General features: G+C 41.6%; 1 protein-coding gene across 3 annotated transcripts; it reads left to right on the plus strand.

Annotated features, from left to right (window-relative positions):
• Nucleotides 1-1003: 1003 nt before the first annotated feature.
• On the plus strand, nucleotides 1004-26391 carry CREBRF (CREB3 regulatory factor). Of its 3 annotated transcripts, none has more exons than XM_033139954.1 (9): nucleotides 1005-1152; nucleotides 12103-12292; nucleotides 13130-13255; nucleotides 14661-15735; nucleotides 16514-16708; nucleotides 16932-17121; nucleotides 18040-18113; nucleotides 18737-18859; nucleotides 20840-26391. In XM_033139954.1, exons 2-9 carry the CDS (start codon nucleotides 12179-12181, stop codon nucleotides 20953-20955), a joined length of 2013 nt encoding a protein of 670 aa, XP_032995845.1. In that variant the 5' UTR covers nucleotides 1005-1152; nucleotides 12103-12178; the 3' UTR covers nucleotides 20956-26391. The 3 variants fall into 3 exon arrangements, with proteins under 3 accessions (XP_032995847.1, XP_032995845.1, XP_032995846.1); XM_033139955.1 differs by lacking the exon at nucleotides 1005-1152 and adding an exon at nucleotides 3646-3768; XM_033139956.1 differs by lacking the exon at nucleotides 13130-13255 and having other exon boundaries at nucleotides 1004-1152.
• The last annotated feature ends 300 nt before the right edge of the window (nucleotides 26392-26691 follow it).

Here is a 26691-nt window from a genome sequence, read left to right on the forward strand (position 1 = left end):
TTGGTAACAAGCTCAGATCCTTGCAGTGGACATAGCCACACTTAGCTCTGGAAAACAGGGAAAGGGAGCTAATAAACCTTTGCCACTATGAGTGACATCCAGTTGTGGCATCCTGCTTGTGCAACAGACTTCCATGTGCACAAAGGGGCATTTTTCTTTCCCTACAGCCCCCATAAATCTGTTTTGGAGGGTATAGGGAACTGCAGGGGCCAGGAGGCAGTGGAGGAAGGGCAAGTCCTGTTGTATCCGCTGGCACAATGTTGCAACTCACCTTACAGAGTTGTGTATGCAAAAGAGCAAGCAATGAGAAAGAAGCACCAAACCTTAAGCCTGGTGGGGATTTCCACAGAAGCACAGCTCTTAATGCCTTCCTGTGAGGAACATAATCATGACACTAGAAGCACTTGCAAAGTAAAGCAATGGGGAGGAATGCTCATTTTTGATCAGCAGTATCTTCAGTTGGGTACCTTTACAACAAAAAAATCCCTTGAATCTATTTCCTATAAATTGTCGCTGTATAGTGTGGCCTGCAGGCGATGGATTCCACCAGTCCCAGTCAGCTTAGCCAGTGATGATGGGAACTGTATTCCATAAATACCTGGAGGGCCACAGGTTACCTATCCCTGCCGTAGGAAATGCTTGGGCCGAATGCAGAGAAAGGAGTTTGATCCCTCTTCCTCCTTCCTTTCTCCTCTGAGCTCGCCATGCGGCTCGAAACTAGCAGTGCAGCTGCCACCGCTATGCCTCTCGGGCTCACCGCCGTCACTCGGAGCTGAGAACAGAACGTTCTCTTCCTTCCATCCTCCCCCGCCCTTCTCACTTGAAGCGGTCACGTGAGAAGGGAAAACAGTTTCTGCGGCCGCTGATTGGCTCTCGGTTCCTCGCTCTCTGATTGGTGCCATTGGCTTCCTCACTTTCTGCCTTCTCCTGGCTTTGCTTTTCTCTTCCCCTCCCCCGGGTTTTTTTTTTTTTAAAATAAAAAGCCCACGTGATGGGGGCGAGTCACGCGATTTCCGGGAACCCGTCAGGAAGGGACATAAACAAAACAAACCCCAGAGCGGCATGGAGGGGCCGGGCCAGGGCTGGAGCCTCAGCAGAAGTGGGGGCCCCCACTGAGACACCACCCATCACCCCGCTGGGACGGGGCGCCAGGTGAGGGGCCAAAGGGTGAGGCAGAAAAGGCTGGAGCCCCCGAGGCGGAGGGTGGGGGGCAGGAGCTTGAAGGGGGTGTAGCGGTGGCCGTAATGCCCCAGCGCGGAAGGAGGGGAGAGAAGCGGAGGTGAAAGTCCCAGCAGTTCCCCGAAAAGGCCCGGGCTGGTGGGAGGCAGGAGGGAGGCGGAGTTCCTGTGCGCCCCCTTTTTTTGAGGGTGCGGGGAGTTTGTCTTGCTGTTGCCCCCGGGAGGCGAGAGTCCCCTGCTGGGGAGGCTGCGGGGGGGAAGAGAGATCGTGTCGGGAGGAGAGATCTAAAGTTGCTGTTTCTTCTGCCGCAGCTTTTGCTTCGGAAAGGGGGCGTGGAGGCAGCTGCGGGAGCAACTGCTGGCTGCAGGATTAGACTTGGTGTGTGGTCTTTACTCAAGGGAAGAGGGCAAGGGGCTGCGCCCCCCCCCCCGGAGCGTCCCCTTAATTCTAGCAGCGATTGTGCAGGATTCCTGCAGCGAAAGCAGTTCTGGTTTCTTTTGGCCTCTCGCCCCTACATGGGAAAGGATATGGAAGAAAGGGGCGTGTACTTGCTTGCTTGTCTCGCTGGGAGGCTTTGCCTTCTCCTAGGACTGCAGAGGAGCATGGGAGGGAGGGGCGTGGGGAAGGGGGAGCTCGGGGAAGCTTTTGATTTTGTAAGTTTCCTTTTCCTTGTAAGATGTAGGAGGTAGCTGATGGTAGGTGTGGTGATACTGTGGACTTCTCTAATGGTAGTTAGAATAATCCAGTGCTTACCTTCTGCCCTATTTCCATCTTGAGAGACTTAGTGCAACCTGGTTGTTTCAAAAGGTGGCTTAATATGTTTATGACAAAGTGGAGGATGATAAGAAGCTGTTTGCCTAGTTTTCGCAGTCGTCCACGTTTCCTCTCAGCCTGGGGTAGGTATCTAAAACGAAAGGAGCTGAGATCTTGAGTTGTGCAGTTGTGTCGGTTCAGATCTTTCGTCTCCCAGAAAAGCTGAATCCTTTAAGGATGAAAGTGTTGCCAGAAGTCGTTGTTGCAAAAAGAACGAAAGAAAAATAGTAAATGATGAACTAAATAGCCGTCAAGATTAGGAGAGACAAACTTCCAGAATCCTTCTGCTTCACCTAAAGGCTGCACGTGTTCCCATTTTATTGCCTGCTTAGACTGCATGAGGGGGTGGGGAAGTGAAACCTCTCGGGGGATTGCCTGAGACCTCCTGTCTTTGCCACGGTCCAGCCAAGAGAGTAGAACGTGGAAACCAAGTAAACGGTGCGGAGTCCAAGAAAGAAATGTTGTTTTTGTTGTATTATGCAAAAGAGGCGTTGGCAGAAAAGGATGAAAATCGGTCAGTTCAGTCTCGTGATACTCTGCGTCTCGGTGAGGTGCGAGAGAAATCCTCGGTTTCGTTGCAATGATAGGACTTTGGGAAAGTGGCAACTGAGTTTGGCCCCACAAGGGAGGGGGGCGGAATCCGAGGCTTGCCGGCACCCCTTTCATTCAGGGGGACATGCAGTCTGTTCGGATCCCCCTCTCGTTCTTGCTCTCCACTGCTCCTTTTTCCCACCCCACCCACAAAGGCAGGTCACAGCTGCCTTCTCTTCCACCCACTCCTTATGACTTTCGTAAGTGATCTTGTGGCTAAAGAATGTTGCTGCCCTCGCTGGTCAGGTGCTTGGGGGGCTTCCTTCCCCTCCTCCCCCCGGATCCCTTCCCCGCCCTTGGCTTGGGGAGGACGGAGGGCGTGGGCCGGCGGAGTCCCGCTCACTTCGGAACATCCAGAAAGTGATTTGTTTACATGTCGCTTCATGCTAGCTTGGGGGAGGCCGCTGGGCAGAGAGACTGACGGGGAACCAGCCCAATGGTAGCGGGGCTTGGAATTAGGCGGGCCAATGCGACCAGGGAGGGGGTGGGGCCAAGTGACAACTCGGTCGGCTGTGTTTCTCTGCGTTTGGTGGGGCGGCCATGTTGGATGGGAGGTGTGTTAGTGGGTCAGCCTAGCCGAGGGGGGCTGTGGCATCGGGGAGATAAAATAAAAAGGGGCAGGAGGTTGCTGAAGGCCCCGTCCCCACCCCGTAGAGCAGGCGAGCCCTGTGCAGAGCAAGTTTCTGCAGGCTGGAGGGACTTCTTGGATTTAATGCTCCTTTTCCTGCAGTGAAAAAAAGTCATGCCAACTCTGTTATGCCGCCGCCAAAGTATGCTGGGGCAGGCATGTGGGCATGCACCAAAAAGCAGGCGCGAGTCAGGTCACAGTTGCCATGAATTTTTAGAGAGCACATTTCCAATATAGGGACGGTTTCCTATCTACCCGTCACTTTTCTCTCTGGAAAAGGGGGCAGTTCCTTTACACGTGAACGGCAACACGAGTTACAATAATCATGCTCCATGTAATTTTTCGTGTTATTTAATATTTGGAACTGCAGTATATTTATGTCCTTGCAGAAGCTCAGGAATGTCTATACCTGCAGCAAGCCATTATAAAGTTAAATATAATTTCGTTGCTTTAAAAAGAAACACCATGCAGGAAAAATGTGCACCATTATAAATCATTATTGAGACACATAACCAAGTCCAGGGATGGAATAAAATGAATACAGTTAAAGAGACAAGGTCTATATGTCTTGCTATAGTTCAGTGATTTTATTTAAGTGGCCCACCAGTGGTAAATGAGCTTCATTCAGGTGGTTAAATATTTGCATTGATTTTTAATTGTATTTTTATTATATTGTATTTTATTGTAATTTGAATTCAGAATGTAATACAATGAGGTGCAATATAAGAAAAGAATATAAGAAATAAAAAACCCCAATAAAATGCAATTAAATATTATACAGCATCTAGCACACTGTATTGCAGCTGGTACCACAGACTAAAAATCATTAAGTGGTCTGCCTCAGGAATTTTCAATTGATGAGAAAGGGTATGGGAACCACTGTCTTACCGTATAAACCAGAGAGGTTAATGTGTTTTTATTTTAAATGCCTGTGTTTTGTGAATGTAGAAGGGCTACCTTCTGTTCTGCAACCAGTACAGGACAGAAGGCATTATCTCTGCAGAGGTCACTGAAGCAACCTCATTTTTTTGTGCAAGCTTCTTGTAATATTCCATTTTGTCCTATTTATCTCTCAGCCTTCCTATCCTGCGTATGGGGCAAAATATGTCCAGCCAGTATCTTGTGTGGAATTTACTATGGCTGAGTCCAAGGAGTTGCTGCTTGAGTTGGACCCTGAGGGTTAAAGCCCTACTTGAGGCTAATGAGCAGTGAGGGGCAATGGAGGAACAATTATTTCCTTATTTAAGACAGTTATACCCCATAATTTAGCCAAAAAGGCTCTCAGAGCAGCTTACAAAAATCAGTAGAGAATTGGCTCCTGCCCTCAGAGTCACAATTTAAAAAGAGATGACACATGAGAAAAAAAGAATAGGTGGGAAGAGGGAAAGCAAACACAAATTTTAAAGTCACAGTTCCTATAGCACAGTTATATAGTTGTTTCTAAGCAGATTCTGGCTGTCTAGAAAAGCAGCAGCTGGCTGACTGGTTGACTTGCCTTCTGGAAGCACTCTTCCCCCAAATTCCATTTCTGTCATAAATTTTAATTGTTTTTATTCTTTGTAAGGCTTTTAAAACATTTTAAGTGCACTGCATAGAAATTCTGAATATTAAATGGCATAGCAGTATCTTTTAAAAAAATCTTATCCCGGAGCAGTGGCCAGGAGGACAGGGCAACTCCTGTCACATGGCAAGTCACTCTTTACTCAGCACCTGGGCACATCTGATGACTGAACTGTGTTAACAGAGACCTAAGTCACAGTGATTACAAGTCATTTTATCATTTAAAAGGTGGCTTACCTGAGGCCCTCCAGATGTTGCTACAGAATCTGTCCTCCTTGACCACTGGCTATGCTGGCTGTGGCTGATGTGAGTTGTAGTCCAACAACATCTGGAGGAGCACAGATTATACACCCCTGCTTTTAAGTGCTTAGTAAGCATGGCATAGGTGGCTTTTGATGGTTCCTTAATGTTTTCCTGGTGGCCAGATTGCAGTGGATCCTAAATTAGTCAGGAAAGTTCTGTTGAATGTCACTGGACAGTTGCAATAATAGCTGAAGCATTGTTTCTTCACTACCATCTCTCACAGAGTAGGCTCAATTATGTGTTTTAGCCATATGTCATCAAACTCTTTGAGTTTTCCACCACCTATGTCCCTACCTTTTCTCTGTTTCATCACCCTTTTGCTTCATTACTTCCAGCTCACTGAAAAATCATTGAGCTGTGACTAGTAGAAGAGGATGTTTAGGAGCAACCATGTCCAGTCCCAGACTCATCTCTGTGTGGAACCAGCTTTGCCAATAGAAACCTCTTCAAGAGGTTTCTTGAGTGGTCTTCAGGGTCAGGCTGTTCAAATTGGTATACCACCCTTCAGAGAGGGACAGATGTTATCAGCCTGAACCTCCAACAGGAAGTAGTGCTTTGACTAGGAAATCACCCTCCTAGACCAGATGAGAAAACCCGTCAAATATTTGACCTGTACAGCCCCCCCATGATTGTCATAGTAGTGTCAGCATGTTGATGTCCACGTGCATGGGAGTTCTGAGCACCAATCTAAGACCACCTCAGTTTAGACAAGGAGACTGTTAGACTGAGTTGTTGGAGCACTATTGGAATTATGAACACCAGGTACAAATGCTCAAAACTGGAATCTATTCAGAAGCCTGCAGAGGCAGGTGGGGTCTTTATAGCCCATGGCAATGCTCAATCTGTGGTATTTCTGCACAGACTGCTCAGATGTACACAACAGAGAGGGATCTACTCCCAGCTTGTCGATCCATGTCTTGGTGATACAAGTCAGGATAGCTTCATCATCCCTAATCAAATCAAGAATTAAGGAGGTTTTCTTAATTATTAAGCAGCAATACCTTGTGAGTCCAAGAACAAGTTAGCAAGGCATCTTGGGAAAAGGACTTAGAAGGAGGGCTAGGCAAGTGTTTAGCTGACCTTTTCACTGGCACCAGCAATTCCTGTCACTCCTGTAATTCCTGTATTCTCCCCTTACCTTCAATAACTGGAATGGAGGCATCCTCCACCTTCCCTTCTCAAACTGCTGGATGCTAAATTTCCCAGTTACATCCTGATCAAGCCAGCAAGAATAGAGGCAATACCAACAGCAGACAGCTAAAATGCAAGATTAAAAAAATATCACCCTACTGATTGTTAGCTTCAGAATTGGAGCACAAACTGAAAATAATTTGATCACTGAAGATTTCCCACTCCTTGCTTCTAAACTATTCCCCTACGAAAGGTTTGTACAGTGGTACCTCGGGTTACATACACTTCAGGTTACATACGCTTCAGGTTACAAACTCCGCTAACCCAGAAATAATGCTTCAGGTTAAGAACTTTGCTTCAGGATAAGAACAGAAATCGTGCTCTGGCGGTGCAGTGGCAGTGGGAGGCCCCATTAGCTAAAGTGGTGCTTCAGGTTAAGAACAGTTTCAGGTTAAGAACAGACCTCCGGAATGAATTAAGTACATAACCAGAGGTACCACTGTACTAGATTGACCTCCAGTTTTGTTTTGTTTTGTTTTTTTGTTTTGGAACATGTATCAGTTGCATAATTGTTTAGCTATTTCACTTTCTATTCTGTTTGGATTTCAAGTTTTTAGGAGAAACAGATAGTGTTTTCATTCATAGCCATGATAAAATGAAAACCAAATTTGCCTGTTTCCATAGTTCATTTCTAAAGTGCATCTAACATTCGAAGTACTATACAGTGGTTTTTTTACTGCAGCTGAGCAAATTTGGTGTTTTCAGCAAATGACGTTTCTGGGGGAAGTGTTTCTTTTTAACTCTTGTAAATACTGGTGGGGAGTTAATGGCTCATTACTGAAAGTAGTTTTAATACATCATCCCTCCCCCCCCCCCCGGCTGGGAGATGTATAAATAACCTATGTAGGCCCTAAGAGGGGTCCTCAACCTTTTGGGGCCTATGAGCACTTCTGAAATTTTAAGGTAGCACCATGGGCACTACCACAAAATGACTCTCCTTGGCATGTGGCCATCCTCAAAATGGACAGCATTAAATTCATAGTTTAGGGTTCAGTGCAATATGGCGTGTCTTCCTCAGAATTATAACTCCGTAAACAATTTACCTTTGGGGGTTTGTTCACATTACTGAGGGGAAGAAAATTTTGTAATGAACGCAGAAGACCTCACACATCACAGTGGCCACAAAGATGAAATTTTGACTGTTGGCTACAGGATTGGGGATAGATACCTCCGTCTTAAAATAGACTGACAAGCTAACTGGCAGTGATATGGACTAGTATTTGCCAACACACTTATGTAATGTGCGGAAGCAAAGTATCACTGCGTAACCAGTTAGCTACTGGACATGAATTCTTTCATAAGGACACGTCCATAGCATGAAACAGTTTTCGTAATCTGGCACCATGGTCTTGAATGCTAAAGTTGTTTTTGAAAGCTATTAATAGAGCAGATGATTCTTTTGTGCATTTGAAGTCTTGACTCTAAAGTGTTCTGTACACCAGGCAGCAGACAGAAAAAAAGATCTTTCTATAAATACCACTCTCTGCTTGAAAGGCCACCTTCTGTAAGACAATAAAAAAAATGGTAGGAGCAGGAACTCATAGATACAAACAAGAGAGGAGGGAACTTGCTTCCAGAAAGTTTGTAATTTTGGGGAAATGATCCTCATGGTCCCCTACATCATGAAGAAGAAGAAAAAGCAAGTTTTCTAAGAGTAAAACATCTGGATACAATTTGTCATTGTTTGGGACTTCTTTGAGGGTTGAACTAGACATAGTGTTAACTGTGTGAATGCAATTAATGTGTACATTTTTTATCTCCAAGTTGAAGCTTCCCTAGAAATGTGAACAACAGCTTCAGATATATGATTTTTGTCAGATCTGGCAGGGGGGAAGTGTGTTAAACTCTCCCCTCCCCTATGATCCCTTTGGCTACTCAGGCTTTGCTATGACTGCTATTTACATAACCCAAAGTGTGCAAGTTAATTGCTTTCAAACATTTAACATCATATTTAATTTAGCCCTGATGGTATCTTATGAGAAGTAAAATATTGGGGGAAATATGGACATGTATACCTTGTGTTGTTAACTAGCATTTTGGTCCTCCAAGATCTCTAAAACCAGGTGGTGAAAATAATGCTAAAACTTTTTCTTTAAAAAAAACAAAAAACATACTTTCATGTTTTCCACAAATTTCTTTGACAGAATTGTCCACGTTAAAGTGTTTTGGGCAGGAAAAAGTTTAGAACTCATTGACAAGTCAGAAGAGTAATAAGGGCAGAATCTGTATTCTAGGTACAACTGTTAGATGTGATAAGCCAAGAAGTCTCTTCCCTTTTGTAACTGAAATGCTTATGTAGACCCTCATGGCTTCCAAAGGTGGCCTCATACTTTGCATGAAGGTTGAGAATACCATGGCTTGACTGAGTTGCACCTGAGTGTTTTCAGAATACACACTTGTCGCTTCCATTGCACGTTTGCTCTACAGGTAAGTTAGATGGCAGGGATGGGGAATTGTTTTCAACCCAAGAGCTGTATTCTCTTCTAGGCAACCTTCCAGAGGCCATGTGCCAGTGGTAGGCAAGGCAGGGCCAGATGCAAACACAGTGAGAGCATTAGATGCAAATTTTACTTTCATACCGTTAACTCACACACCTCTCTATATCCACTCAGAGAAGCAAGAGACATTATAAGAATTCAAGGACACAATCCAGCCAGGCAAAAGTGTTCAAGGAAGGTATGAAGTAGAGCTAATGAGGGGTGTGGCCTGGAGAGAGTCCCAATGACCAGACAGTGAGGGTTGGAGGGTCACATTTGGCCCTTCGACCTGATGGTCCCAATCCCTGATCCACGGGTTCAAAACCAGTGCTGACTATTAACCGGTGGCAAATTTGATTGTTGCATAAAGTGTGGAGCTTTGTCGTTAGCAGAAGCTTAAATTGAAGAAGGTTCTCTAAAATATCAGTAAAACGGTTCTGCTCTTGTGGTTCTAGATTATAAATCACCAGATATCACATTAGAAATCATTCCTTTAATTCTGTTCTTTATGTTTCAAAGTATTGCATAGAGTGCTCAGTGCTCTCAAGTTGTGATCCTTAGGCAGTATTTAAATTGTACAGTGGAAGTTAATTGATCCAGAGAAGCTTTTGAAACTACTGCAGGTTTGTAAAATTAAAGCTGTGTGTGAGGAGATAGCTTCAAGTTATAGAGCTTTTGTTTGTTTTATAGTCTTGTGGTCTATGATCATACTGGTGGCACATGGATTAAAATGCTTCAGGGGAGTTTTCTTTCATGTAAATTGGGTGTAAGAGATAAATGACTTTTATTTTCTTAACCAGTAAATGTAGATAAAGCATTCTGCTAATGTTCTCCACTTTGCAACCAAAGGAACTAGTTTAAGTGGTGGTCAGAACCAGGCTTGCTGTCCTTGCGCAACTCTGTTTGCCCCCCTGCTGCTGTGCGGCTCATGGTCCAGTTTGAACTCAAACTTAATTCTTGTACTGTATTCATGAGCTCTCGAGCTGATCTGCAGCATCTTTTATACTGTACTAAATTTAGCTTTTTCAGGAAAAGAGGCATAATGAGGTATGTAGAATGGAGGCAGGATATTGGAATGATAGGTATGCCAATTTTAATTTATGAACATACAATCCTTAAACAAGCAGAAGATTTTTGTTGTTTTGTGGTAGTCATTTGCCTCCAGCTTCCTGGATAAAAAAGAAGAAACTTTGAGGACTTTTTTCAGTGAATTGATTTTAATTGGGGACTTTTGCTTCTGAACTAACAAGCAAATTCATTACAGCAACCCATTGTGAAGCGCCATGGTGCTGAGTGGGTTATTCTATAGATGTTCCTTTGCATAATCTTGTTGTTTGTGGTATACTGAAGGGTTGCACAGTTGGTGCCTTGAGGCGATCTGCCAGAAAGCTTAAACATCAGGTTTCAGGAGTGCCAGGGAAGCTGGAGTAGCTAGAAATTCTAGGACAAGTATTATTATTCAACTTTAAATGGGTGATCCATTGCATAGTTGTCAAAAAAAGTAGATTTATTGGAAGCAAGACATTATTGGGACTTTGCCTTGTTCAAGCATGATTATGGTGCATTGTGGCTTTTTGAGTGTTTTACTGAGCTCATATTAATGACAATGATTCCTGCTGCAGCACAAAGCTGTCCAGTTATCTTCCATATGCATCTTAGGACACCACTTAACATACCTGAATCATGTCTCCTTTCCCTTTAGTTGAATTTTGAGGCATGCTTCACCCTTATACCACATAGCTTTTGGCTTTAAAGGGTGTTAGAATAAAAACTATCCATTCTTACCTCATGATTCTGTATGAGTTAATGTTCTAGGTGTTCCACCTCTGAGGGCAGTCTGCTGCCTTTCTGTATCAGGAGTTATGAGATAATTTGGTCACACCTGATGCAGAGTAGGGCAAAATACATAGTCACCAGCAGAGGCTGCTGGGAAGAAGAGAAATCCTGAGTAGTCAATCATGCAGAGCCACCCTGATCAGTGTCTCCTGTGAGTGGGCACTTTGGGATTTATATGAACATTTTAATTTCCTCCTTCTGGCACATTGGCAGTTAAAAAAACAAATAATAGAATTTATCTACCACTGAATATTAAAAAGTAGTTTACATGCAGTAGAAAATATACCTTAACCATTCCAGTAATACCAGGGGTTAAAACAAGTTAACCTACAATTTTTCCAACTATAACAGCAGTCTTATAAACATACGTTATAAAATAATATTACATATTAAAATCTTGTGGGGGGGAGCACAAACAGATGCTATGCTAGAATATGCCTTGTAATATTAAAATGAGGCTTGTAGCTCTCTGAACAGCCTAGTCTCAGTTAACCATGTCCTGGTGACATCCTGTTTGGATTACTGCAATGCGTTCTACATAGAGCTGCTTTTCAATACTGTTTGGAAACTGCAGTTGGTTCAGAATACATCAACTAGATTACAGAACGTGACTAAGCGAATAGAACCTTTCTGGCCAGTCTTAAAACAGCAGCACTGCCGCCTGATTTGTTTCCAAACACAATTTCCATGCTAGTACTGACCTTTAAAGTTCTGAAAAGCTTGAAACATGGATGCTTTATGGAACACCAGCTATTAAGATCATTCTCAAGAACCCTTCACCACCTGCCTCATATATCCACATACAGTGGTACCTCAGGTTACATACGCTTCAGCTTACAGACACTGCTAACCCAGAAATAACGCTTCAGGTTAAGAACTTTGCTTCAGGATAAGAACAGAAATTGTGCTCTGGTGGCGCAGCAGCAGCGGGACGTCCCATTAGCTAAAGTGGGGCTTCAGATTAAGAACAGTTTCAGGTTAAGAACGGACCTCCAGAACGAATTAAGTTCTTAACCCGAGGTACCACTGTATTCAGTCCATTGTCAAATCATGTCATTCTGCATTTCAACATTTCATAAATATAGTCATTGCACTGTGCCTCTTCAACAAGTACTCCTGATTTGCATGCCCTCTCTTCTCTGGTATTTTGTGGTCCCCTCATCTCTAGCCCTTGGTCTGCTCCCAAAATCACTCACTTCTCTCATTGCTCTGAACACATCTTCCTTCTCTGTTTTATCTACTTTCTCCCCTGTGATGAAATTATGAAGTCCAAGAGAGCAGGTCCCTGCCCAAGCTCCTCAAGGCAGGGACTTGTCCTCTTGGACTTCATAAAACCATGTACTCAGATCATGCTATGTAAAAAAAATCTCACACCATGTTCAAACCGGAATTGGTGTACTTGCTCAGTTCTGACATTAGGATTCATGGGTATTAGGTTGTGGAAACTTTCTTTGTTCAGAAATTATCGAGCAATCTTCATTTCAATGCAAACTTAATATTTGGTTTTGGTTTTATATCATGCAGAAAGTCCCCAGAGACAAGTTCCATGTAGTCGACACGAAGCTTTTTCTAGGAAAATAAATCTGTGAATCTCCATTGCATGAGTTATATGTTGCCTGTTTACCCTGAAGAAAAGCTGGAACGGAATTTGCAAGCAAAGAAAACAACAAGTTTGGACTTAAACTTGGGGGATCTGGGCCTGGAAATGCCTCAGGTAATACCCAGTATTATATTTGCTTACCTGTTATAAGAAATCAATAAATTTTACTTAGGTTTTGATTTTATGTGTTTTGAGGTGGCAGTAGAGTTTATCTCAGCAGAATAGGGAAGGAAGAAAATTTCTATTTCAGAGAGTTTACTAGGGTGGGGGTGGGGAACAGCAAGAGGAAAGAGAATTGCTGGAAATTCCTGCCTCCTTGTTCCGCTGATGGAGCCTTGCCACCACCTGAGCCACACCATTGGATACAGCCAACATTGAGTACTTTAGGAACTTCTTGCTTCTGCTTTTCCATGACATGTGAATCTAGCATGTAGCAGTTATCTGATTCAGGATGCCAAGGACAATATAATGGGAATAGATGTATGGGAAACATAGGCATTGGCCTTCCTTTATAATAATTTTATTATAATAATTTATTATTTATACCCCGCCCATCTGGCTGAGTTTCCCTAGCCACTCTGGGTGGCTTCCAACAAAATGTTAAAATACAATAATTATTAAACATTAAAAGCTTCCCTAAACAGGGCTGCATATACATGTACATATACATTTCCAGAGAATTGCTTAATATACAGGCAGTGAGAAAAGGGATATTTCATCAGCCAACTTTCTTTTGTTTAGCTTAGCAAATATGCAGAACATGTTTTAAAACAGGCTAAACCCAAGCTGTGGCTCCTGAGTGACTGCTGTAATAAGGTGCTACCATTTAAAGAAGAAGAGATGGAATATGCACCACTTTAAAGGAAAATGTTAGCAATTGCCCAGTAGGACTTAATGTTTCTTTGTACAAACTGGTTGTTTGTGTTACAAATTATTAACATTCTGTTGCAGCCTAGTGTGAGTGGAATGGACCCTCCTTTTGGGGATGCCTTTCGAAACCACATGTTTTCAGAACAGACTCTCATGAGCACAGATCTGTTGGCTAACAATTCCGATCCAGATTTCATGTATGAAGTGGTAAGTTGCTTGTATTTTTCTCTGAGCTGCATAAAGCACAGCTTAGCCCCTCTCAAATGAGAGGGGGTGTGCCTTGCAGCAACCTGTGCACTGAAGGCCAATTTGCTGTGCTTTGCTTCTTTATTAAATTTAATCACTAATTGAGGAATCCTCAGTTCCTGAGCCCAGCAACAGTGGCTTCTTGCCAATGGAAGGCTGACAAAGCTGGCCAAGAAAGAAGTAAAAAAAAAAAAACTGTGCTTGAGCAGACTTCAAGGCATTGCTAACATCGCTACATCCAAGAGGAGTCAGAAGTGGTTGCATGTTAGAAAAGATATTTTAAAAGTGAGGGAAATAGAGAAAGAGTTGGAAGATAACCAGTGGGTCTATTGGTCCTGCCCCATGTAGAATCTCTTGTTCCTGGAAAAATCCCTCAAGTGAGAAAGTGCCACAAGCTCCCTTGGCAGCTTGTTGCCAAACTTTTTCCCCCCAGTCCGGCTGTTTTTCTTTGCCTTTAACCAAAGTCCACACTCAGTAGTTAAAACTATTGCCATTTGAGCTTTATTAGTACTATTTACACTTACTTCATGCCAAACACATGGTTGCAGGATAGTATTATCAGTAAAAACAAGAATTTAAAACATTCAAAAAATTTAAATTGGCAGTGAACTAAAAGCAGATTAAAACACACATCAGTGTGCTAGATATCTGGGTGCCTGCCTGTTATCAATAGGCAGGGAGTCCATAGTGTAGGTGCACTTACAAGTATCTGGAAACTGCCTCTGCTCAAATCTTTTCCTTAAGCTAATTGTACTTGATTCCTTCAGTATTTCTGAACAGAACTTGCTTGACTCCTTCAATATTTCTGAACAGAACTTGTCAAAGACTATTAGTTAAATACAAATGAAGGTGATTAGAAAGCAAATAAGATATTTTGTATTTTATTCATGCAGTTGAAATAAAGTTCTTCAGACCAGATGATACAGCTTTGTACTTTAGAAATGTGAGATCAGTGATCCCTTTCTCTCTTGTCCTAATTTTAGCAGCGTCACTGACAACTAACTCCGCTCTTAAACTAGATGAGTCACTTATTTCTAGGCAATTATAATTGATGGGCTTTTCATTGAACTGGGCATGGGAACTGCTGACCTCTTAAAAGCCTTTGATTCAAAGCTGACAGACAGCACAATCCTATGCATGTTTTCTTGAAATTCCCACTGTGTTCAGTGAGGCTTACTTCCTGGTAAGTGTGTTTTAGGATCACAACTGTTGAAGTATTTCTCCCTTGAGGTATGAATAGCTTTTGTAAGTATGTATGGTGCACGTCACCAGCAAATTCGTGCTTTTGTGGTGTGGCTTGAGGGTGAATCCAGAGAGAAAAGTAATTTACCATTATTTACTGACATTTTTACATCTGCCACTGCAGGACAGAGAAATGGATTACCAGCAGAGTTCCAGGGATAACCTCCTTTCTGTAGAGGACTGTAAAGATCTTGAGAACCTGGAGTCCTTTACAGACATTCTGGATACTGAAACCTCTTTCCCCGCAAATTGGGAGCAGTGGGACACTTACTGTGAAGATTTGACAAAGTACACCAAACTAACTAGCTGTGACATCTGGGGAACAAAAGAGGTGGACTATTTGGGCCTTGATGATTTTTCAAGCCCGTACCAGGATGAAGAGGTGATAAGTAAAACTCCAACTCTGGCTCAGCTCAACAGTGAGGACTCTCAGCCTGTCTCAGATCCACTGTGCTACCCAGAATTGTTGTTCAGTGTAAAGCAAACCCAGTTAACCTCTTTGCCAATGAAGAAGATTGCAACCAGAGCAGCAGCCCCAGTTTGTTCATCCAAGACAGGCCAGGCTGAGGCACCTTTATCAGAATCTGCCCTGAAAGGAGGCAAACCCAATTCAAGCACACAAATCATGGTGAAGACCAACGTGTACAATAATGAGAAAGTGAACATTCATGTTGAATGCAAAGATTATGTTAAAAAGGCAAAAGTAAAGATAAATCCAGTACCGCAGAGCAGGTCTTCCATGAGCCAGGCAAACGCTGATGCTGCAAAAGAAAACACCTGCTACTGTGGAGCTGTAGCAAAGAAACAAGAGCGGAAAGGGAATGACTCCCTTCAGAGTCACAATCCGGTGTTGCCTTTTAAAGAGACTCAGGCTCTGCTCCTCACTCCACCTCAAGAAACTCCAGGAATAGTTGCTGAGGAGAACAGCCTCTCTGCCAGCACCTCTGTTTCAGATCCTTCACAGAAAAAGGAAGAACACAACTATTCCCTCTTTGTCACAGACAGTTTGGGTGAGCAGGCCGGTGCAGGCAAAGCTGATCCAGAGGAGGAGGAGGAGGAGGAAGAAGAGGAAGAGGTGGAGGATGAAGATCACGATGAAGGTTTTGGAAGTGAGCATGAACTATCTGAAAACGAGGACGAGGAGGATGATTACGAGGACGACAAAGATGATGACATCAGTGATACTTTCTCTGAACCAGGTAATTTTAAGCTTGTAATCTAGAGCTAGTTGTGCTGCACGTATGGGGGGGGAGGGGGAAAATTTGCATGGGTATGTTGGCAAGGCTGATGACCCACATAACACTTTTGTTAGTGGAAGAGTTGTGAATTATTTTTCAGTCATAACCGGAGGGCGGTCTTATGCGATTGGCAGTTGTTTTTTTGCGGTTGGTCCTGGCACCCCCAGCAGCAGTGCTTGCACCCCTGGTTGGCGTGCAGTGCTGCCAGCCAGGGGTATGAGCACCGCCTGCCAGGGGTGCCAGTGCCAACCGTCGATCACGAAAATCCGATCGCACATATACGCCCGGCGGCCGGATGTATTTCCATGATTGGTGGGCAGATTTTCACAACGACAATTGTGCCAATTGCAGAAATCCATCTGTCGGGGATGTGAGTGCTGCCAGCTGGGGGTGCGAGCAGTGCCCGCTGGGGTACCAGTGCTGGTGGCCAGACGTATTTGCGCCATCAGCAGGCCAACCCTCCCTGAAAAAAGCTCAACGACGCTGGGAAACATTTCCAAAAATTGCAATGTGGGGGGTGACAAAAAAATTTCCCACTGGGTATCACCTGACCTTGCTACGTCTCTGCATGGTTGTCTTCAGAATCTTGTTTAGAAATAACTAGGATGGTCTCATCTGGTGAGTTATAAATGGAATGCTTTAGAGCCTTTTAATGCAGGTTTGGGCAACCTTTTTTCTGCCCCTGTTGCTGTGGTGAAGGGGGAAACTGCTGAACTGCAACTTTTTATGCCTTTCTTAGGGTATGAGAATGATTCTGTAGAAGACTTGAAAGAAATGACCGCAATATCTTGTCGGAAAAGAGGAAAGCGAAGATACTTCTGGGAATATAGTGAGCAACTAACGCCATCACAGCAGGAGAGAATGTTAAGGCCTTCAGAATGGAATCGAGATACACTACCAAGTAATATGTATCAGAAGAATGGATTACATCATGGTAAGAGCAGCCCCTTAACAAATGTTGTTTCTTTCAGGTGCACATGCACCTTTCGAGAAGCTTGTCATAATTTTGTTGTATAATTGATTATATATTGTACTGGGTAATAATCATAACAGCGCCATGGGAGGTTGTAGGATAAAAACTATTTCTAAAAATTGAATGTAATTCACAGTATTGCAGCAACCCATCAGATAACCTGCTTTTGTATTTATTTGCATAGGGAAATATGCTGTTAAGAAGTCACGGAGGACAGATGTAGAAGATCTGACACCTAACCCTAAAAAACTGCTACAGATTGGGAATGAATTGAGAAAGCTGAATAAAGTTATCAGTGATTTGACTCCAGTCAGCGAACTTCCTTTAACAGCTAGACCAAGGTCAAGAAAAGAAAAAAATAAGCTAGCTTCCAGGTAACGCATCATCACCATAGTAGTAGTAGTAGTAGTAGTAGTAGTAGTAGTAATCAGTATCACTAGCAGTTAAGATTACTACTACATGCCAAGGTGAGGGGATGCTTCTGTTTTGACAAGCATTTGCAAGCTAGTATTGTACTGCAAAAAGTAGGTTGTGCTGAAGCACGTGGTTGTTTTTCTCTCCCCATTCCTGCTTCTATTGTATGTTTGAGGCATATCTGATTATGATGGTGTAAAATGTCCAGCCTACACAAATGGCTTCACACTAAGCTATGCTGTTTAAGTCTGAAAGTTGTCATACTTTGCAATAAACATCTGCATAAGACTATGGTAGTGTTATCAGTCAAGGCTTAATGAGTGTTGGGAATTATCATTCAGTTTCTTGACTATTAGATTATAAGATCTAAGCTATTATAGGTGTCCTTCACACACACACCCAACAGCTTATGCTTCGTGCCCCCATGCGCATAAGGGAAACTGCGTAAAGTGGGGAGCACCCCACTTTAATAGGAAGAGCATGTGGGAAATGGAAATAGCCCCAAGCCAGCCTGCCTGCCTGTTTGCCTGAGGAGAGCCAGTGCATGTGGTAGCAGCAACTGGCCACAGAGGGTGATGGCCAATAAGGGTGCCCAGGAGAACTGGTGTCAGGATGGAGGCAGGGAGAAGTCGCCTCCCGCCCTGCACCGCTGGTTGATTAGAGGCAGCCTTCTCTCGTTCAGGCAGCAGCCCCAGGTTACTTCTGGGCAGCAAACCTGAGCAAGAGAGTGGCTATTTATTTAGTGGTGACCCACTTGAATGGGGTGGGGATGGGGGCACCTGTATAGCATTGGTGACTGCCAGTACAGTAACATCAGGTATGCTCTAAGACAACTAGATGGATATTCTAAGCTTCTTTTTTGCCTCCCATTATCACAGAGCTTGCCGACTTAAAAAGAAAGCCCAGTATGAAGCCAACAAGGTGAAACTTTGGGGTCTCAACACTGAATATGGTAAGCCTTTAAAACAGAAAAAGACTTAATTAGCAAACTAAGTTTCTTGAAATAACTTCCTTTGTCGCTTTGTGTGAACATGCTGTCTGGACATAGCAGGCCATCAGGGTCTACATGCAGCCTCAGCTCATGAGGCTTGAAATCTGATGGTCCAAATTTATAATGGACAGGTTATTGTCTCCACAGAAAATAGTATCATCTGTTTTTTATTATTATTAAATTAATTAGCCACTTTTTTGTCATGGCAACTCAAAGCGACTTACAAAAAGAAAAAGTAGGACTGGATGATCACCAGATGTTTGTTATAGCTATTGGCAAGCACCTCTGGAAGATAAGGCCTTTTTAGCCATAGCACCTTGTGTTGTGTTTGTATTATTTCCGTGCGCCTAGAAGCAGCTTAGTCATGCTGGCCACATGACCCGGAAGCTGTACGCCAGCTCCCTCGGCCAATAAAGCGAGATGGGCACCGCAACCCCAGAGTCGGACACGACTGGACCTAATGGTCAGGGGTCCCTTTACCTTTTTATAGCAGATGTTAAATGAATAAATAGGGAGATGTATTCTTCCTTCCCCAAAGGGTGCATTCCAGTAGACTTACATTGTTGCCTGGTCTCTTCTTGCAGATAACTTGCTGTTTGTGATCAACTCTATCAAACAAGAAATTGTGAACAGAGTGCAGAGTCCCAAACATGACAGAGTAACCAATATGGGTCAGAAGCTTGATGTACTTATTAAAGATACTCTTGGTAAGTAAACATTCAGTGTGATGGTACCAAAAATCACTACTTTTTCTAAATGTTGGAAACATAGCTTGCACAAATACCACGACTTTAGACTATGTTCACCTACTACACTACCATTGAGTTGACTTTTAAAATCACCAAGATCTTGCTTTTAACTGATGCAACTTAACATCACAACAGCAGAGGCCATATTCAGATGTTTCAGGCAGGGAATATGCTGTTCCAAACAACTTTTTTAAAGCAAGCAACTCCATTGCACTGAGTTTCACATAACAACTGCTGAGGAAAGAAGATGTTTGCTCTAATCATGCAAATCAACTTTGTGTGGAATGTTTTGCTTGGGTGTTGTGATCACCTATTGCCCTGTGATCAATGCCAGTTTTCTATAAGAAGAGGTACCAGAACAAACCTTGTTATCTTCTAATGGCAGTGACACCCACCTGAGAGGTGCTGGAACTGAGTTCCGGCTTGTTCTAGCTGAAAAAAGCCCTGTCTGTAACACCTCTAATCAGTTTCATTTTGTCTCAAACATTTGTCTCAAAATTGTTCTTCCACTTTCCCCCTGACCTACACTTCACCTTGTTTGTATAAAGAAAAAAGGATGGTGAAACACCAACAAACTTATCCACACTCTTTGTAGGCTGCCCCATCATCTAGTGCAGGGTTAGGCAATCTTTTTATACCTACCGCCCACTAATGCAGATTTCTTGATGGTAAAATTTTTCCTCACCTCCCACCAGTGCTCGATGGAAGGAGGATTCAGCTTGTGCTAGAGAACCCCCTACACCCACCTAGAAGCCTGAAACGCCCACTAGTAGGTGGTAGGGACCAGGTTGACAACCCTTGATCTAGTGATACCTTTTCCAGTACAGCACCCACAGTGCCTGTGAGACCCCTCCCCCATCTGATACATTTTATAATGTATTTCTGTTGATTCATTGCAAGTGAAGTGCTGGCCAATGCTCCAACCCACCAGAATCTTCATTCCTTCTGAATGACACCTGAATAAAAAGAGGTGCCCTCAACACTTATTTCCAACTTAAGATGTGCCAAAAAAAAGGTTTGGTACCCTGATCTAGACACCCTTTCACTTCTCCCTCTCAGACTTTTTCTTAATTTATTACTCCAGTGCTATAGTGCACAAACTACCCCCACACCAACACCCCACCCCCGAATCTTGAGGATTGTGGTCATTGGTTGTACACTTCACATACTCCCAATTATGTTGCAATGGAAAGCTGTATTTTAGGTGGTGGATCAAACTCAACACCAAGGAGCTACTAGGACTTTAACAGACATTAAATGGTCTGAGTAGGTCTTGAACAAAGCACTGTTTGCCTTGTTTGTTTTCCTTAATCTTCTAGGAAATGCTGCTGTCTAACTCAGGGTCTCTCATTTTATGTTTGTGCATTTTGCTCTTTTTCTTCATTATTGGCTCATCTTCCTAATTTTTGGCTTCCAAACCTGTTATCAATTCTGACAAAGATCCTTTCTAGGGAAGCAGAACCTGTCTTGGCTGCACACACCAGATATGTATCAGGATCTGCCTCACAGGCCAAATGCGACAGGTGGGTGAGCTCCCCCCCCACCTGTCAATCACCTGATGTTACAAACGACATCAGGAGATTTGGTGCTATGAAGTTGTGAAACTGGGACTTCAAAGCATCTAGGCAGCAAAGTGCTGCTAAAAGCAAGTTTATTTCCTTTGTTTCAGTAAAACAGCTGTTGTACTTTGGAAGCTGCACAAGGGGGCTTTGTCCAAGCTCTGCCATTACCTGATGTCATACAAATGTAGGGCAGATGGGTGTGGCCTGCCCAAAACAGCCTCATGGGCCAAATAGTTGGGCCTGGTGGACCAAGAATGACCTGAGGGGCTGAGGTTCCCCACCCCTATTTTATATGTGTAGGCACTAACAAATCTTGAATGAACAATGAGCAGAAGGCAGAAAACACACATCTGAATATATGTCTTCATTTTTCCAGGGCCACCTGTATCTGGGCAAACATCAGAATTTGTGAACCAAGTTTTAGAAAAAACAGCAGAAGGAGATCCTACAGGAGGCCTTGTAGGGCTACGAATACCAACATCAAAAGTTTAGTAGACATCACTTGATCCATTCACATTGGTCAGAGCTCTGCCTGTGTCATGTACTACATTGTAAAATTATTTCTGGTCTGCATGTGAATTTAGCGTTCTATAAAACACAGTTTTCAGTTCCATCATTTTTTTCCTTTTTATAACAATGTAGTAAGATAAGTGAAAGCATGGTATAAAATGCTTACTGGCATTTTGGAGCATAAATCTTGTAGTTTTAAATCTGCTTCTGTCATAAATGTGGTGACTACATATTCATTTTTAAATTAAATTTATCTAGAACCAGATAATATAACATGCAGGAGCAAAACATGTTTTTTGCAAGTAAAAATCTTGCAAAATGCCAAACGTTATGGCAGGTTTATGCTCTAATTAAAATAAAAACTTAGAATTCAGATTAAGAAGGTTTTTTTCAAGAATAATTGCTCTTTTGTTCTAAACTAAACAATAAGTTTTCTTTGCAACCATAACTTGTACATAGCACACCTGGCAATAACGCTAGTGTGCCATATAAAAAAATATAGTTTTCTGAGCTTGATACGGTATTTAAATGTCTGTGCAAGTAAGAAAATGTATACTCTTTGTGCCTTGTATTGAGGGGGAGGGTGGGTGGTGAGAAGTGTAACTATAAAAAGGTAAGAAACCCTTGTGGGAGAGAAGATGTATAGATGGTCTCATGGGTTTTAATGTATTTGTTCCAGCTCTTACAAATTTTTGAATGTATATAGGAATATGTTGAAAATGTAGATATGCCACAGAGTCTATGTATTGTAAAAAAAAAAGATGGCTCTAGAAAACTCATTTTCGGTACTTGGCCGGAAGAAAACAAATACTTGCACATTAATGCGATTGTTTATTTTTGTACCAAAGACAAATGCAACTGATATGGCAGATTGCCAGTTTAAGTAAAGTTTTGCACAGCTTACGTGATACTGTACTGAATGTATAAAAAGAAAAAAAACTTAAAGGTCAGGGTTAGGGATCTTACTGAACTGTGAATTTTTTTCTCTTTGGGTCCAATTGTCTACGGAAGGAGCATTCATACATAACTATTATTTTGCTGTTCTTCTAGTTCGCTTCATAGTAGATAAGTTGGCCATCTAGAAGTCTGTAAATCCTTTTTTTCTGCACATAGTAGAAATTTTAATATATTTGGATTTTAGTAAGCTATTGGTAAAGTAGATTTTGACTTTGGAAATTAAAAATTTAGCTTGTAGGATACTTCCACCAAACAACCAAAATAAAATTATTTTTATTGTCATGTGTATATATGTAAAGAAAAGAGCTAAAATATCTAATTCCTTAGTTGCCACTTTTCCAGTTGTTGTATTATTGTGCATGTGATGTTTCCAAGGATCAACACAGGCTTAAAAAAAGAAAAGAATTTATAGATTTTATATTTTTGTACAGATATTTCAACTAGCTTCTTCAAACTTCTATGTGACTTATTGTTAACTTGTAGTTTCTATGATTGGGGGGAATACAAATGCGTGTGCAGTTTGGCTCACGAGAGTCTGCTTTTAGTCAGTGTTAAAGTACCAATGAAAAGCTTTATCTCTTGATGAGAAAGTTGTTTATGTCAAGACAGGATCATTATCTGGTTTCATGAATGCCTTTCCTCCCAATTGTTTGATAGACAGGTGACTACATAACACTATTTATGAAGGATACCAAATAATTCAGATGCAGCTCCAAGTAAATACAAAAATCTCATAATCCCCCCCTCCAGTTCTTTACATGCACCTTACAGTGTGATTCCTTTTATCTAAATGGACATTGGGAATTGCTACATTCCTGTAATAGGCAAGCAATGTATTCTTTTTTTAAAAAAAGAAAGATTGAGGAAGATGTACCTCCCACTGTAGAGTTGTACTACCCCAGTCTTTTTTTTGCTCTCTCTGTCCGCACTGCTGCTTATTGCTAACTACCTTTTCAAAAATTGATCTAAAGTATTTGCATAATTTCAGCACAAATTTGCATGTCATGATGGAGCTTCTTTTTTTAAAGCGTCAAGCCTGCAATAGTGCTGGCATATCAGAAATGTATCTCATTTAACGCTGGTTATAGAGCTGTGTCCAAGTATTTTACATCAACCTATTCTGATATACTGAAATAGTGTTGAGCTTCATTGAAGAATGGTGTTTAAATATGATTCATGCTAAGATTCTAACACTGGATCTGAAGAGCATGGATAGGATAGTTACAGCGGGATACATCTTTTTTGCAATCAGGACTTGCGCAGCAAGATAAACTGACAGTAAGATACAATACCCCTTTGTAGTAACTCAGGCTTTTCTGAGCTGATACTGCATTTGCAGCCTTTTTTGTGCATGTCTGAAAACCAGAATATGATTTTGGTCTAGCATTGAAAAGAGTCTTTGAATCTTTTTAGTGGATTCCACACCTTTGCATTTCAGTGTTTTCTATGTATTAAGTTATAGTCTAAAAGCTTTGAAATAGTTGAGCTTTTTAATGGTGACACTTTATTTTGTATCTATTTATATATGTATGTATATCTTAGAAAAGCACTTTGTTTAAAAAAGAAAAAAAAGATATTGCATTTTATATGATTCCTGCCATTTGCTGCTAACTCTGGGCTGGTCAGAATGCTGCAGCGATACTTGATCTAAATAAAACCTGGCAGTAAAATGTAGAGTAAAGTTAAGACCTTTGCTGGTTTAACCTTTATTGTAAAGATGACATAGGCAAGCTGTGCAGCTTTACATTTTAACCAGGGGACTCTGTGGCATTTAAAACAGTCTAGAAAATGGTTGTACTTTTAATGCCAGTAACAATCTGCTTCCTCTAGTGTCATTTAATATATGTTTAGTGTATAATTATCACAAAGATTTTTTAAAAACCAAATGTTCATGTTTTGTTTTGGGAAATTGTGGCATGCATTTTTGGATGATTATCTTCAGAGGAGCTCTCTAAAGGTTTTCAGTGTTCATACACAGTATGTGGATCTTATTGAAGTCTTTGGTCACTTTCCGAGTGTAGGCATTGTGAATATTCTAATGTCATCCAAAAGCAATTATACACTTTATTTTTTAAAAGGAGTTCCGAACTCTCTTTCATACACTGGATACTTTTGAGTTTGTTTCCATATTAAAACATGCTCTTGCTAAAAATTTGTCAGTCTGAAACTGAGTGCCACACTTCTATTTTTGAATGGATATGAACTACCATACTTACTCTGTACCATGTATGGTTCTTGTCCTTTACCCATTTTCTCCATTGACAGATTATGATGTGGCTTTATATTGTGCCTTACTTGTATATTAGAACCAAGTTTATTTTTCATTCCCCAGGACTCCTTAAACCCTTGAACCCTTTTGGAAGCAAACTACAATTAAAGCATCATGAAGGAACTTCAAACAGATTTGCTTAGTTGTATTGATTAGTTTGTACTGGCATAGGGTGACCAATTTTTCAGTGGTCTTGGAAGATAGGATTTTTTATAGTAATTCCACTACATCTCTTTACAAAAGCTTCTCTGCCTTTTCTTGAATTTATCAAGCACACCTTGATATTTAACTTTCTGGGGCTCATAAGTACTAGTCTTCTGGCTAGTCAAGGACTGGCTCTTTCCACTCAGCTCTGGCATCAATGCAAACAGTGACACTGTTGTAGGAATTGGGCACAGAGATATACTAAGTCCACTAGTTTGGTCAGTAATTTATTTTTAAATGTAGACTGAAGTGCAGTGGAAAAGAGCAAAAATGATTTCTAACACAGATTAAAGGTCTCTTGAATAATCTTAAAGCAACAGACATTTCTCAAATACCGTACTGTCAGTGTGGGTTTCACATAAGTCTATACCATTTTTCTGATGTTTGCCTTCATTAATAAATCTGCTTGTTTATTCACAAATGTCAATAATGATGTATTGTTTCTCTTATGTAAGTCTTTTTAATACGGCTAGTTTTGAAATGGTAATCACCTCCTATCTGTGTTTGATGGGTTTACTTACAAGTTGCCTTCAGCAGAAATAGCATAGCCAGTCTGTTCCTTGACTTATTTAGCAGTCTTCCTGGAATTCTGTTGAGGCACACTCAAAATACATAATATTGAAATTCAGCCTTCCGACCTGAATTTCATACATGTCTAATCATGCTTTCTTATTTTTCTTTTTTCTTTTTTAGGGTAAGGTTTAGCTGTCAAATTGTCTAGTTTAGTCTGCTATCAGATTGGAGCCTATATTTTCGCTAGCTGAAATGCTGCACAAAAGTGCAGTTTCTTATTTTGTTTTACCTGAGGGATTATACAAAGTACATTTCAATCAGTTCCTAATCCAAAAGCTGATCCTTTCCTTTGAAAAAATGTTTAAGGGCATTACCACATTGAGAGTACAACGCTTGGTGATACTTTCCAGTGTAAATGGAATGCTTTGTCAACATTGCAGAAATGGCACTTTAGCATATACTTCCTTCACAGCATTCTAAGCTTGATTGGGTCTCATGGTTACGTATTTTCAGTCTATTTAATTTCCCCCAATTGGTTTAGTGCAGTAGAAAGGTGTTTGTGCAATGTGATGCTCAGCCTTTTAAGATGTTAATGAACTTCCACAAGAGCATATTGGTCATGCATTTTTTCTCCATAAACCAAAAACACTTTATTCGAAGTAAGCCCTATTTGTTCTGGTGAAACGTCAGTTTAGGATTGCAGACTTAATCTTTCTGGAAAGCAATCTTAAAGCAAAGCTAGGCCTAGCTAAGAAACGAGAAGAAAATAATTGTCTTGTGAGACCAGGCCAAAGGTTCGTCTAACCCATTGTTATCTTCAGAGGCTAACAAGATGCCTCATTTCCCAACAGCTTTCCATGAACTAGGGAATAATGAAGCAATTCACTTTTGCAGAAGTATAATCCATGAATAGTTTTCACTCTCTCCTCCTGCCTTAAACATTCTCAACACCTTTTGGCCCATATATATGCTTAAGAATGAACAAAGTCTGCAATTCTAACCTAACTTAACTGCTAGTAGGGCCAACTCATTGCAGTCAATGGGACTTGCTTCCAAATGAATGGGTTTAGGATTGCGGCACAAGGCTGACAGCATATGCAAACACAGCAAAGCTTTCTGAAAACCAAAAACATATTAACAACCTTGGTGATCTTATGCTTGGGATCATGTTTGTAATGCTGTTTAATGTTCTGTAGTCCATTTCCAACTGGAGCTCAGACAAATGTATTGAAGGTCTTGTCTCTGTTCAGAAAATTTTATCCTGTTAAAAGCATGATCTGTTTGCAATTTTTATAATGTTTAATGTTGTGTAGTTTTTCTTTTTTTTAAAAAAAAAGAGAGGCACAATTAAAACATTGATTTTGTTTACTCCTGTCACCCTGGGGCCCGAGCACTTTTATTCAGATACAAACTCATCAATGTATGCAACATACTTTGTAACAGAAAATAAATTGTGAAGAGAAGTTCTGACAGTATGCTGGCTTCTGTGTGTTTTCTGTCCGAGGCACTTAGTTCATACACCGCTAAGTAACACTAACTACAGCTCCCACATGAGCTTTCTTACTCTTTTGAAGTAACAGAAATATCCGTACTAGTAATGAAAATGTTTTATTATTTCAGTCAGCAACTGTAAGTTCCAACAGAACCCCCTCAGTCACTACATCAAGAAAAAACCCTTTGGAATTATGACTTAAACAAGAAGATAAAACTAAATATTGTCTAGCCTATTTGCCATTATCTGCTCAAGAACTGCTGTTTCATACTTCCCAGCCTCA

The sequence above is a fragment of the Lacerta agilis genome, chromosome 2 (genome assembly GCF_009819535.1).
Source record: "Lacerta agilis isolate rLacAgi1 chromosome 2, rLacAgi1.pri, whole genome shotgun sequence".
In the NCBI taxonomy this organism is placed as follows: domain Eukaryota; kingdom Metazoa; phylum Chordata; class Lepidosauria; order Squamata; family Lacertidae; genus Lacerta; species Lacerta agilis.